Source organism: Lagopus muta, chromosome 4 (assembly GCF_023343835.1).
Source record: "Lagopus muta isolate bLagMut1 chromosome 4, bLagMut1 primary, whole genome shotgun sequence".
NCBI classification, from domain to species: Eukaryota; Metazoa; Chordata; class Aves; order Galliformes; family Phasianidae; genus Lagopus; species Lagopus muta.
Window position 1 is genome coordinate 18865181 of NC_064436.1, and position 14097 is coordinate 18879277.

Consider the following 14097-nt stretch of genomic DNA (forward strand, 5'->3'; position numbering starts at 1 on the left):
AGGGACGTGGTTTAATGGGTAAAGTTGGTTATAGGTGGACAGTTGGATCAGATGACCTTAGAGGTCTTTTTCCAGTCTTTATGATTGGAAATAAGATCTAGGATTATTCTTAAGCCACATAATACAACGCTGTGCAGTGTGCAGTTAACCAAGCCTGCCTTCAGTGTGATTCAACAGAGAAGCTCCCAACTTGCTGTTCCACAGAAGCATGATAGTTTTCATTTCATGCCTGGGCGAACATCATGTGAGAAATTCGGCTACATAAAATCCAGGCCCTCTCCCTGTCACTGTTTGTCAGAATGTCCCTATACAACAGGGGATCGTCTGCTGGACAATTTTTTCAGGGCACCGAGCAGTACAACGTTACTGTTTAAGTCAAGACCAAACAATCAACTTCGGTCACTGCATATCTTAGTTACACAATGATAGTTCTGTCCTTCAAATTACCTGACAGCTTTTTTTTTTTTCCTTCCTGATTTCAGAAAGGTCATTTACCTTGCATTAGGTCCTTTGCAAGGATGTCTTTCTGACAAAGTGCAGTAAATGCAAGTAGGGCCTTTCAATTTCCTGTTGAAAACGTCAGAGGACAAAAAATCTACAGATGTAAATGGTCTAACGTATACACAAAATGCAGTTTGGGTTAGCGTGATACCGTTTTCACCTTTAGCACTTAAGTGCTAAAGCAGTGCCTGTCTTGAACTAGTATAACTAGGTCAATATTTACACAGTAAATGCCACTCATGCCAGTACAGCATCACCTCCACCATAAGCTTAGCACCTGGGTGTGTGAGAGCAATTCCCTTCTGAACTAAGAATCCAGAGACACACAGTTGTAAATTCAGGCCAAGAGTCGTTTCCCAGCTTTACTCGATGGAGAAGACCGGCTGAAGCAGGGGTTTAATGGAAACCATACTCGCCGGGGCCACATCGCCACCAGCGCCCACTACTGCGACGCTCCAAGCCTAGCTTTGCGGCACGGTCCCCTCTTCCCCTGCGACGACGTGCCGGTCCGCGGGGACGCAGCCCCGTGCCGGCAGAGCCCCGCCGACCGCCGGGGGCAGCCGAGAGCGCTCCGCCCAGCGCGGCGGCAGCGGAAATGGCGGCGCCCCGCGGCTGCCTCCACCCCTCGGGCGCGTCACGGCGCTGCGCACGCCGGGCTGCCGTCTCCCACCGCGCCTCCTTCCCTCCTTCTCTCTTTTCCTCCTCCCTCCCGCCGGGTCGCGGCTCCTCCCTGCCCTACCCGCGGCACAGCAGCCGGCGGCGGCAGCAGCAGCTTCGTCCGTATCGAGCATCAGCGGGCACCGCGCGTCTTCGCCCTCCCTATTTCCCTTCATCCGTCCTCCCGCGGCCATGGAGCTGCCCGAGAGCCAGTGCAAGAAAGCGAAGCTGAGCAACAGGGTGCCGAGCTGGGTGAGCGAGCGGGCGGGCGGGCGGAGAAGCGTGGGTAGGAGGGAGACACGGCCAAGGCTCTGAGGTGATGTGGCGGCCGGCCTGGGTGCTGCCCTGCCCCGCAGCGGGAGGGATGAGGAGAGACGCGCGCGAGCTGGGACCGTTACCAGAGCGGCCGCGCGCTCCCTCAGGCGGAGTCGCCGCGGTCCCCCCCTGGAAGGCACCGTCTTGCCCCGGGGAGCCCGGGCCGCCTGTGAGGAAGGGCTGGGGGCTTCGTCCCCGCTGCTTTCGCCGCCAGCACTCTTCTTCCAGCGATGTGGCAGAAGGCAGATTCAAGAAGGTGATGCACAATGCGGGTATTCACACAGCTAGGGTGGCCAGGACTGAGGTTCTTTGTATGCTGGGTGTTCTGTGGAAAACTGTCGAGACAGGGCTTAGAAAAAACTTAACTAAAGCCTTCATTCAAAGGAGGAGAGAGATTGGCTTACAGCACAGATCAGAATGCAGCTATTTAGCAGACACATTGCAGGCCTTCACTGGGCACATTTGATACTTCTGCTGATGCAAAGCAAGTAAGAGGCAAAAAAAAATAGAGAAATAGATGCGTGATTATTGTCAAAGAGCTCTGAGCTGAAGCGGATGAGAGATAAGGTCTGGAAGTTATTTGGTATGGTAGCAGCGTTGCAGAGCTGTTGCTGATGCTTGCTGTGAGCAGAACAGGCCCCAGCTTTCTACTAAAAGAGTAAGAAATCGTCATCACTGTCCTGGAAAAATGAGGAAGCTGCTTCTGTACTGTAAGAGGTTAAGTAGGTGCTGTGCCATTCAGGTCCTCCTCTGCTGTGTGCGAGTTCCAACTTGTTTATGTAACAGAGTAATGGGTAAATCACATTCTTCCAGCTTCTGTGAGGAAAAGTTGAAATCAAATATTATCAAGAAGAAAGTGAAATGAATCCTTTCTAGATGGAGGCAACGAAGTTTATTCTAAAGTTACACGACATCATTTAATTTGTCTGAAGCAGAATTGTGATGGATTTGCTCAAAGCAGGGAGATTGTGCTAAAAAAACTTAATTAACATTAGCTGTTTGCTGAGTTCATTGAATGTCAGTGAGGGCCAAAAGATACGTGGCAAGCAGAGGAAGTCTTCCGTCTCTTCCTTTTTCTTCAGAAGGCCTCAGCTGAAGTGCTTTCTTAAATCCAATATGATTTGCTGGAAAAAAAATATCCTGATTCATGCACTCTGCAAATATTCAAATGTCCTGGCACTTCTGGCTGTGTCTGTTCCTTGGAGAATGAGGTCATAGCAGCTTCTGATGTCCCATTGGGACCGGCAGCCCTTAGGAGAGCAGGCAGAGCTGTGTTGTCCTGACTTTGTCTGGGCATCTGGTGCTCTTCAGAATGCCCCTCCATCTGGGTAAACCCCTGCGTGTGTTCGTGGACTTGCCAGACCTACCTCTGAGCACAGTGTGCTCAGAGTTACAGAGCAGCACACAACACAGTACAATGCCAGTATTTGTGGCTCGCTCGGCTGGAAAACTTGTGTAACGCTTTCCTTAGTACAGCTTTGAGTCCTGCAGTGTTAGGAATTACCTGCAAAATGAGGCATTGATAATTTTCTCCAGTATTTATTTTTGGCTGAGGCATTTCTGCAGTTAGTACTTCATTTTGATTAGTTCCTTCTGCCAGCTAATGACTGGATTCAACACTGGTGAATAAGCTGCCGGTGGTGGTCACAGCAGCTGACGGGTAAAGATAAACTCGTTTGTTATCTGGTTGTTGCAGAGTCACTTATATCCACAGTTCTTCAAAATGTTCTGCTTGCTTTCTGTCACCGTGATTTTTGAAACCACCGCAGCATTCAGACTCCTGACAAAGGCAGCCTTGTGTGAATCTTGTCTGCGTAGGTGGCAGGGGTGTGTGTGTTTAGCTAATTGGGTGGCAATGTACGAAGGTACATACGTAGGTACATAGTGTATGAGCATCACTGTAGTGAAACATGTTCCAGTGAGCAGATATCAGGATGAAAGTAAGATTTTTTTGCTGTAAATCTTGGTGGGAGAAAATGTGATGCTGTAGGCTATGGCAGAATATGGATTGGTGCTTTGTAAGTTTCTTAACAATGGTAAAAATCTTAGTGTTTGGCTGTCAATTCTAGACTCGCCCTTCATTCCAAAGCACAAATTTTCAAACCTGAATTTGAAAAGGTAGTTTTGGAAGGCGTTCTTGGCAGATCTTTTAGCCATCAGCTCTTCATACCTCATCTGAAGAGTTGAGCGGACAGACTGTGGGCTGTAGTGCATTTGTTGTAGCACATGTGGCATTGCAATTTTGCTAAGTTGTGTGCAGACAGAGAAGATGGGAAATGTTCTGTGTGTTTAAGTTGCTGTTTGGCTATTGAAGAGAACAGGTTGGAAGGAAAAAGAAACATACAATTTGAGTATAAATGTCATACGAATATATTGTTATCAGGATATCCCTGTCTTACAAGGGATGGGTGGTGAACAAGAAAGCAAATGGCCTAGAAAATGTCTGGAGCGGTTGGGAAGTGGGGAAGGCATTGAAGATAAGACTGCTTGAGGGAGAAGGTGGTGGATGTGTTTGCTGTTAGCTTGTGGAAATTTTTAGCAGTATTAGGAGTATTCACACTGTGTTCTTAATGGAATTAGTCCAAGCTTCTTGAATATAAATGATTTGTTTAGAAACTTCACCTGTTGTGTACACGGTGCTTTCCTGATGCTTCCAGCCTCAAAGCTGACTGTCTGGAGTTAGTGCTGTAGCTTGGGAAATCTCTACTTGACATTGGAAGCTTTGCTTCTTAACCAAGAGGTCTTGCTTTTGTGAAAAGTGAAGATTTGCTGACAGGTGGCTGTTGAAGCATGATGGAACTTTTTATTTTAATTCTTCTTTTTTTTCTTTTTTTCCCCCATCTTTTATGCAAATAAAAATATGAGCTTATGATGGCATTTCAGATTTCATATGAGAAACAAACTGGCGTAGTGAGGGGAGGGAAGAAAGGGAAAAGATGTCACGCTTCTTGTCTGACATTACAGTTACCGTGTAACAGGGGACTGAAGCATTATTATTATTTAACATGGGGAACAGGGAGTGTTTTTAAAAGCAGTGTGGAAGCACTTGAACTGTAACATGGGGAGAAAGAATTTTGTGGGCAAATCAAGTGATGAAATTACCAATGGTTGTGGGGAAAAAAAAAGAGATAAGTAGGCCTTTGAGATTGATGCCATTTTTCCTTACAAAAAGAAAAAAAAACCCAACAAAAAAAAACAACCAAAGTAAAATCCAAACTGTCTAGTGTGTCTTTTCAGTAGAGATTATTATAAGGACTGTAATTAGGCTAGAAAATTTAAATTAGCTTTTTTTTTTTTTTAAAAAAAAAAAAAAAAGAAAAAAGTTTTCTCATAACATTGATATTACATTAATATTTTTTCTGTTACTCATTTTAATATGCCTCACTTCCTTTAACATCCATTATAGTGTTCTCCAAGGTAAGCAGTGCTTTGCTAGAGAATAAAATGAAATGATTGTTCTTTTTTTTCTGCTGTTGTTTTGGATGACCATTAAATTTCACTAATCGATACTCATCAAATTTTAAGTACAGGAATTTGAAGACTGGCAAAGTAACTTATGAGCACAACCAATCTCTGCTCCTAAGTACTCTTCTGTGCCACAGCAGTGTTTGTAGTAAATGTATGTGCCAGTAATTAATTGTCAGTGATTGATTGCTCAGCTTTTGCTGTTCAGTGTTGGTAGTGGATGACTTAGTAGGAAGGTAGACGAGATTAGAAAACATTGCTATTTTTGTCAGCAATGAGAATAACTTGCTAGATTTTAACACTCCAATGTGCTTCTGTAAGAACCTCTTTTCTGTTGGAAGTTAAGGAGGATTTTGCCACTAAGCTGCATAGTTGGTGTACATGTGTGTGCACCCATCCTGCTGGGCATGGGTGAGTCTCTGAATGTGTGCAAACTATTTGGGCATTTTAGTTTTCAGATGCCTGCTTTGGAGGTATTAATGCAGGTGTATTTTTGTTGCACCACTGAGCTTGCTGACTGTTCTACTGCACTTGTGTGCCTTTTTGTTTTAGCAATCTTTTGGCCTTTTCATTGCTGTGATTTGTCTTATTTGCTAATTCCTTACTTGATGCCTTTTTTTTTTTTTTGTATTTTCTTTTTAAATGTATGTCCTTCTTATCATTTTAAAAATTACCTCTGCCTGCTTCTTCAGGGTTTTATGTGTTTTCTAGGTGTAGGGCTAGTAAAATATCTGGATCAGTTTTGCTGCTGCTTTACTAGTTCTGGAAAACAAAACAAATCAAAACCCTCATGTAATTCACTGAATACAGACTGGAAGAAGTCCTGTTGTGTGGCACACTTAAAGTATTTATGCTGATAACTGAGCCCATGCTATGAGTTGAATGCAAAGCATGGGTGTGTTTTTTTTAAATATAATTTTGTTTTGAAGGGTGGGAGATTTTAATGGAAATTCTTTATTTTTGGAAATTATTTAAGTACATATAACAAAGCAGTTGTGTTAGGCAAACCAAGATACCTCATGTTTGAAACTGGAGGAAATGTTACTTGTTATGAATATCTACTGCAGCTCTACTGAGACACTGGCAGGGGAGCTGTGTTTTGGGACTATACAATATGGTAAAGCTTGACTAAATGAGAGAGAATGTTCCTAGCAACCTATTAGTTTGGACTGATGTGTGCATTCATTGCCCACAGTGTATCTTTCCTTTTAACTAAAGACAGAGTTCTTAAACAGTTTTCATTGTTTTTTGTTACGCAGTTTGTGTCTACTCAGAGCTTTCTGATTTTAGGTAGTGCATCGTTGTTTCTATTACAAGAAGAAAGACTTGTTGACTTTTGCTTTTTTGGACTTTTCTTTGATTTAGTTTTAGTTAGCTTTATTGCACTGACTTTATCTGCAAAACAGCTTTGCAAGTAGAAGATAATTTGTTTGAGGATAATGCAATTGGCGAATGGAATGTTGTTCTACGTGGCTATACCCTGTGCAGGTGGTGGTTTCTTATGGATTGTTACTCAGTCTTCCTCTAATTTTAGATGCTGACTGTCACTGCTGAGTTACAGAGTTGATTTATTTAAAAATCTGAACATCTGTTCCTACCTTGAGTTTCTTTAATAGCCATGAGCCCAGCTGTGCAGGGACAGACACAACCACTCAAATAAATACAATCCTGTTATGTTCTAATAATAAGCTGAACTTCGAAAAACTGTTCTAAAGAATGATGCAACAGTATTTCTTGAAGTCATAAGTAGATAATGTATTTCTGTTAACCCTATTTTGTGATGGCGCTAAAACTCTGAGCAGCTCTCTGCTAGTACTCCATTGATTGATATCCAACTTTGTTTTTTTTTTCATTGTCATCTTTTCCAGCTAGCATTGTTGTAATGATGGAAGAGAAGATAATGCAAATATTTTGCAATCTGTAAGCAAGAGAAGTCAAAGCAAAACATTACATAAGCAAACAGTCCCACCCTCAGCATGTTCTTGAAGCTTTCATTTCTGTTTATTAGATTGTTTGTACTGGGTCTGGTTATCTAAGATCTTGATCTTGAACGAACAAAGTTGTTGTAACCGGGTGCCAGCAAAGCTCAAGGGGATGCTGAGGCTGATTTTCCTGTTCCTTTGGCTTACACTAAGAAAGGTGCTTGACAACATTGTCATCTTGTGTAAGATGATGCAGCAGCTTATTGTGATGATAGTTTTAAGAAAGTCTTTAACCAGATTTGTTATGAGAGAATTTTGTCAGAAAATCTACTTTGTAAGTAAGTTCTTTAAAAAATCATTTAGAAACATTATTTGATATAGAATATCAAATATAGAATATACAGTAACTGTCTCAGATAGGTCACTCTGGAAGTAAGGTCCTGTGTTCGTTTCCATGGAAACTACAACAGACAGAACTCAATAATGCCACTTAAAGCATGTATGCTCGGCTACAAAAACACTATTTTCAACACAGTCACCACCATTAGCTATGCATTAAGCAGTGAACGAGAGTGTGCATGCCGTGCTTGTAAAAATTTGCATGTCTAACTGGAGCATGGCTTGTCTGTCACATCACTGTTGCCACTGCTGAAATGCCTCTCTGTGCTCACATCCAGTGTTTGGTCTCCATAAACATTCAACAAGTGTACATGAATGTCAATGGATACCATTTTTTCCCCATGGAAGGATTCAGCTCCACACCTTTGCTTCACACACACTTCCATGTCAGACGCCATTTTGTCAGACCGCTGCTGCCATCTGTCACACAGCAACAGCGTGCAAGGGAATATTGGTGGCAAGGTTCAACCTTTGCTGCCATACCACCAACATCCATCTCTGATATCCTGGGGCAATATAGTAAAATAGGAGGCATTACCTTCAGAGCAGCCCTCATAATTTTGGAGACTTAAGATCTGGGTAAAGGCAATGTGGTTCAGAGATGTGACTGCTGAGCTGAACTGAAAGGTGAATCGCATGCATAGTTTGCAGTGAAAATGTGTCTTTTTTTGAGTTGAAAGTGGGCTAATGTTTGTCTGTTTATGACAGGAACCTTAATTTCTGTGACAGGAATCCGCTTGATCTTCTTAGATTTAAGTGACTCAAGTAGGATTCAAATATAGCAGTTTATCTCTCTTTGGTTAATTTTCATAAGCCAGCTGCATTTGAAAACAATAATTGACTAGCCTGTAAACCCAGGTGTCAGAGAAGGAGCGCAAAGTACCTGGTTTTCTGTGGGTGACTTTTGTAACTTCCTTTTATCCTTTGAATTGCTGCAGCAGATGGATTAGGTATTGTTTTTTCTTCCACTGGCAGGTCTCTCAGTCTTTGTGCCTGTGAATAAGAGTTTATATGTGCCAGCTTACCTTTTTAGAAGTTAAAGATCTAATCAACTACTATTTCTACAGGGAATGCAGAGGGCAACCAATGTTACCTACCAAGCTCATCATGTCAGCCGAAATAAGAGAGGCCAAGTGGTAGGAACAAGAAGTGGTTTCCGTGGATGCACAGTCTGGTTAACAGGTACATTTATGGAATTCTGAGGTTCCTTGTGTTTTATTTTAGTTTTTCTTCTGGAAAGCTGTTTAGCTGTAGTTCCTCTTTTCATCCAAAGTGGAATGTGGCACCTGAGCCCTTGATGCTATTTTATTATTATTTTTAGGCCAAGAAATTGCTTTGGGACAGTAACTTGAGAATCCGCCTTGTTTGGTGCTCTAGGAACTTTAAGTTTACTTAGCCTTGTCCTTTGCTTAATTCTAGTTCTTGGACCATGTTGGTACCTCTTGTGATTTATTTATTTTTTTAAAATCCATTCTGCCTCGTCCTACTTCCCATTTCACCTATTAATATAGGATATATATATTTTTTTCTTTTAAGAGTTTATGTTGCTCAGTCTCTTCTGCAAAGATTTCCTCTCTTTATATTCTTCTTGCCTCTTTGGGTCGAAATAGCACTTTAACATGAACCTTTGCCTATTAATGGCAATTGCATGTTGATGCAATGCATATGATGAGGTATTTTAGCATAGTCTTTTTCCACTGAATTGTTTTGTCTGTAAAAAGAAGGAGAAATGAATTCTGGAAGATGGCTTTGTTTTTGTAAGCATCATTTATTTAGATTTCTCTGACTAACAGACTAACGTGTTGTTTTTGTTTTTTTTTTGTGTGTGTGTGTGTATGTGGTATCTAACTCAGTGCTGTTACTCTGCAAGGAATGTGGTATGGTTCCTTTCTGTCGACTGAAATTCACTTCAGTGTGAGATCTTTCTTTTCTGATGTAAATGTGACATATCCTCAACTTCATTTTGGATTTCAAAATGTTTTACTTGCTCAAGTAAAAACAACTGCCAGCAGCTGGGAGTTAGGTACTACCTCTAGCTGTAAAGGCCAAACTCTTCTCAAGTGGCAAACTTAGCTTTGTGTTTATTCTCCCTATATCTCTTGTCTGTATGAGGCATTTAGCTTCTATTGCACATAAATACCTTCAAAAGCCGGAAGCGTGCATTGTTGCTGTCACTTTATTGGGCTTTTTACACCAGCAGTGTACATGCCCTGCAATTTTCCCTAATTTGTTTCTGTGCTTATGATACATAATGATATTTAATATTTTAGGTCTCTCTGGTGCTGGGAAGACCACAGTTAGCATGGCCCTGGAAGAATATTTAGTATGCCATGGCATTCCGTGCTACACATTGGATGGTGACAATATTCGTCAAGGCCTTAATAAGAATCTGGGTTTCACACCAGAAGATAGAGAAGAAAATGTCCGTCGGATTGCTGAGGTTGCTAAACTGTTTGCAGATGCTGGTTTGGTGTGCATCACTAGTTTCATCTCTCCTTATGCTCAGGTAAATGCGAAAACCTTCCAGAGATTGTCAAGAAAGCAAAATGCAAAGCATCATTCTGAATTTGAGTTTTTAGGAGTTTCTCACTGAACTTAGCCAGGATGAAATGCTTCCTTTTTTTCTTCTAAAATGACTCAAAAGTCATAAGCACTAAACTAAAACATCAAAAAAAATTTAGAATACTTTTAAAACTGGAACAGTTCTTCAGTTTACTAGGTAGAATTACTAATTTAGCATTAGGAATAAAAGCAAAAGATACTATAAAAAATTGTCCAAAGTTACAATATCGTTTGCTCCACTTAAATGCCAGTACTTTATAAATGTAAAACTTGGTATACATTTCACCTAAATCCTCAGTTTAACTGTTTTTTAAAAGCAGCTCTTCCTTCAGTGAATTGATGGTGGGAACTCTATTTTACCAAGTCAAGTAACAAGCATGTGGTTGCTCTTAGTTCTTTAGTTCAACAAGACATTAGCTAATCTGCAGATTAGCTGAAGTCCTTGTTCATTTTGTTTTTGAAGACTTTTTTTATATATGAGAACAGGATGGCTGAGACAAGTAGAATACATGAATGCAAAGTATCTTGAAGAACAGCCCGATGGCTGTAGCTCAGCTACATAGCATGAGAAGATGTCATTTCTTTGGTCATAGTGAAGAACAAACAATTCTTTTGATAATGACTTGTGGAACTTGAGATCCTGCAGTAAGACTTAACATGGCTATTTTTTTTTCTCATTCCTCTTTTATGAAAGATGGTTTTACTAGATTTTTGGAAAGTTTTTTTTTTTTGTTATTTTATTGAATTCACGTATGGCATTCACGAATTGTTTCAACGATCAGTAAGCCATGCAAATAAAGTATTTGGAGTGTACAAGTATGTCTGATAAGTGAATGTGCAGAAATCTGGTGATCTGGAGAGAAAGTTGATCATAACAGGAGCTGCAGGTAGTATTTGCCTTGGCTTTACTACATGAGGTAGATGAACTCTGAGGATTGGCACTCTTAGTACAGGAGCAGGTACAGATAATTATGTACTCTGTGGCTGTCAATAAAAACCAAAACTGGTTAATGTAAAACCTCTTTTATCTTCATGTCAACTGTTAACGTGTGAAGAACTGTAGAAAAGCTAGTCTAGCTGGCAGAGCTACATTTTTGTTCTTTTTCTTCAAACTTGCTTACATTTTACTATCAGTGTCTTTAAAATGAAGCTCAAAAGCAGAAAAGCAATACAGATATTATATGGGTGCAGTCTTTCATATTTCTTTTCCCATTTTCTTTCAGGATCGTAATAATGCTAGACGAATTCACGAAGGGGCCAGCCTGCCTTTTTTTGAAGTATTTGTGGATGCTCCCTTGCATGTCTGTGAACAAAGAGATGTTAAGGGACTGTATAAGAAAGCCAGAGCTGGAGAAATTAAAGGTAAACCTGGATATAGTTTCATCCTTCCTATATAAGTGTCATGTTGTGATTGGACTACACGTAAGTGACTGTGCTGAAGTGTGTGAATGTGAAGCAGAAACAGGTGATCTGGGGATAGGATTGAGCAGGATATTGGGATTAACTTCCAGCTGGGAGAGCTGACTGCTTTAAAAGCAAAATACAGTAACAGAGCAAAAATGTCTGTCCTCACATAGAAATATAATTTGCTCCAGGTTTTTATTTGCAGACTCTCAGAATTAAAGATTAGTCTATCTTTCTGTGTCCATTGACTAGTTAAAAAAGAGCCTGATTCTCTCTTTGAGTCCATAAAAAATGGTATTAGTAAGAATTACTGTCTTTTCCTCCCAAAAAGTAGAGTGTAGTCACCATCACTCTGTAAAGACTCTTCACTGAAAATGCATCTGAAGAGAATAACTTCTATTTTGAAGTTAGGATATTGTACTTGTGCCCATGAATGTGATTTAAAGTCCCTCACACTTGAGTGAAGATTGCTTAGCCACTGGCTTAATTTACTTTTTTTTTGGTGCTGCTTGTGCATACATGCAGCAGGTTTGTTAGAATCTCCTGTTTCAAAGCAGACTTCTAAGAGGTGTTGTGAATTGCTTACGTGGTCTGTGAAAACAGTCCTTACAACCACAAGAGTCAGATGTCTATCTTATTCTATCTAGCTATCTTAGAATTAGTATGTTAACTGCAAACTAATTCAATAAAGGATTGAATTCCCTACTCTGCAAGGTATTGCTTGTGTGAATTTAAATACACACTTGTTGAAAATCAGACCTTTTTTTTTTTTTTTAAAAAAAAATAAATCTAAAACCTACTTTAAAAAAAAAAAGTGAAAAGAAATCACTGGTAGTGACAGACAGTTGATGAATGTGTTGAAGTGCGCAGTTCTTTCGTAAGTGCTACTATTTTATTCACAATGTAAATCGAATATCACAGAATTGCAGAATGGCCAGGGTTGGAAGGGACCTCAAGGATCATGAATTTCCAACCTCCTGCCACAGGCAGGGCCACCAACCTCCCCATTTAATACTAGAACAGGCTGCCCAGGGCCCCATCCAATCTGGCCTTGAACACCTCCAGGGATGGGGCATCCACAACCTCTCTGGGCAGCCTGTTCCAGCACCTCACCACTCTCTCTGCAAAGAACTTCCTCCTGACATCCAACCTAAATCTTCCCTCCCTCAATTTACAATCATTTCCCCTTGTCTTGCAGTTATCAACCCTTTCAAAGAGTTGATCCCCTTCCTGTTTGTAGGCTCCCTTTAGGTACTGAAAGGCTGCAGTGAGGTCACCCCGCAGTTTTCTTTTCTTCAGGCTGAACAAGACCAGTTTCCTCAGCCTGTCTTCGTAGGGGAGGTGCTCCAGTCCCTTGATCATCTTTGTGGCTCTTCTCTGGACCTGTCCAACAGCTCTCTGTCTTTCTTGCACTTTTCTTGATTCCTTGAATATCAGCAAACATATTCTGCTGCAGAATGCTGAATTTAGATGCAGTCACGTGGTAGGGATTGGCAAATGGCTCAATAAAGAAAAAAACAGTTGGTTTCCCTATGAAATCATTTCTTAATAAAGTTAAAACTTTGTACTCTTGCCTGGCTTATGTCAAGGAAACTGCTACATGAACACTGTTAAAGTACAGTCATCTTTCTGAAGAAATCATTTCAGATGTTTGCCTTCTGTTTTGTAGGCTTTACTGGGATTGACTCTGAGTATGAAAAACCAGAAGCCCCAGAGCTTGTGCTCAAAACTGATTCCTGTGATGTGAATGATTGTGTACAACAAGTTGTGGAACTTCTTCAAGAGAGGGTGAGCAACAATGCAGGTGTATCTTAGTGACTTTTTCAAAGCATGAGGTCTGAATACGCACACTGAAAAACACAGATGGAATTTTTGAGTTAGACTTCCACATTTTTAAGTTTCAACTTTTAAAACTGTCCTCTTCTGATCTAAGCCTTGCAACAACAGTGATCACCAAGTGAAATAAGCTCTGTAGAAGTAGAGAATTATAGTCATTGCCATAAATGCAGTGTAAGGGATGAATAATAAATAACAAATGTAAGGGAGAACATGGAAATGGTGAATGCTAACTTTTAAATTGTTTGCTAGCATAGGAGAATTACAGAAGATTATTATTAGATTCTGCAACAGACTGTTCCTCATGTTTTTTGTGAGGTGGATGTCTGGGACATTTAAGGTGTAGGCAATGGCTTGAGTAATGCTCCACCAAGAAAAAAAGACCTCATTATATAAACAGCATTGAGTTCATTTTACTCTACTGTTGCCAGTACAGCTTTGGAGACATTTAGTTCCTGTTTCCAAATTTTCAAGAAAATGGTTTTAACAGTTCACTGTTTGATCAGTATTGCTTGGGAGCTCTGGCAGGACAACAAGCCACAACACGGTGCTAGATGTGTATCCTAGTGCTCATCTGAATACTTTCTGGAGGGAATAAGGAAAGAGCTGCCTGAGTCCTACTGTAGGAGGAGGCACTTCCTGACTGTGAGAGGCCCTGAGCCTCCTGTTCAGAAGACCAATTCAGTACATTTCATAATTCTATAAACCAGTGTGCTAACATAGTGATCCCCAGTCTCTTGCGTTGGTACATTTGGTACACAATAGTGAATGGTGGCTTCTGGCCCAGTCAGCTTGGCTCTATCCCTTGCTTAAAGCACATTTTAGTATTTTATTTTCTTTCAGGAGAATGGTGCCATGAATAGAAACATGTCTTGGTGGTTGCTTACTTCAATAAGACATTGAAACCAAGGCAAGGCTGAACAGGCTCATCTTGTTCTCAGACCATATATAACCCAATGATACCCTCATGATATAATTTCTATAGGATTTTTTGAAGTGGTCATGGTTTTAAACAATTCACCATGATTAGTTAGGA

The 14097-nt window shown here is 40.8% G+C and overlaps 1 protein-coding gene across 1 annotated transcript in view; it reads left to right on the forward strand.

Annotated features, from left to right (window-relative positions):
* Positions 1–1124: 1124 nt before the first annotated feature.
* Positions 1125–14097, forward strand: part of PAPSS1 (3'-phosphoadenosine 5'-phosphosulfate synthase 1) — a 37676-nt gene continuing 24703 nt past the window's right edge. The window contains exons 1-5 of the mRNA XM_048942481.1: positions 1125–1410; positions 8327–8441; positions 9530–9765; positions 11045–11183; positions 12895–13013. Of these exons, the coding sequence (XP_048798438.1) occupies positions 1351–1410; positions 8327–8441; positions 9530–9765; positions 11045–11183; positions 12895–13013 (669 nt within the window). The 5' untranslated portion in view covers positions 1125–1350. The remainder of the gene's footprint in view (positions 1411–8326; positions 8442–9529; positions 9766–11044; positions 11184–12894; positions 13014–14097) is intronic.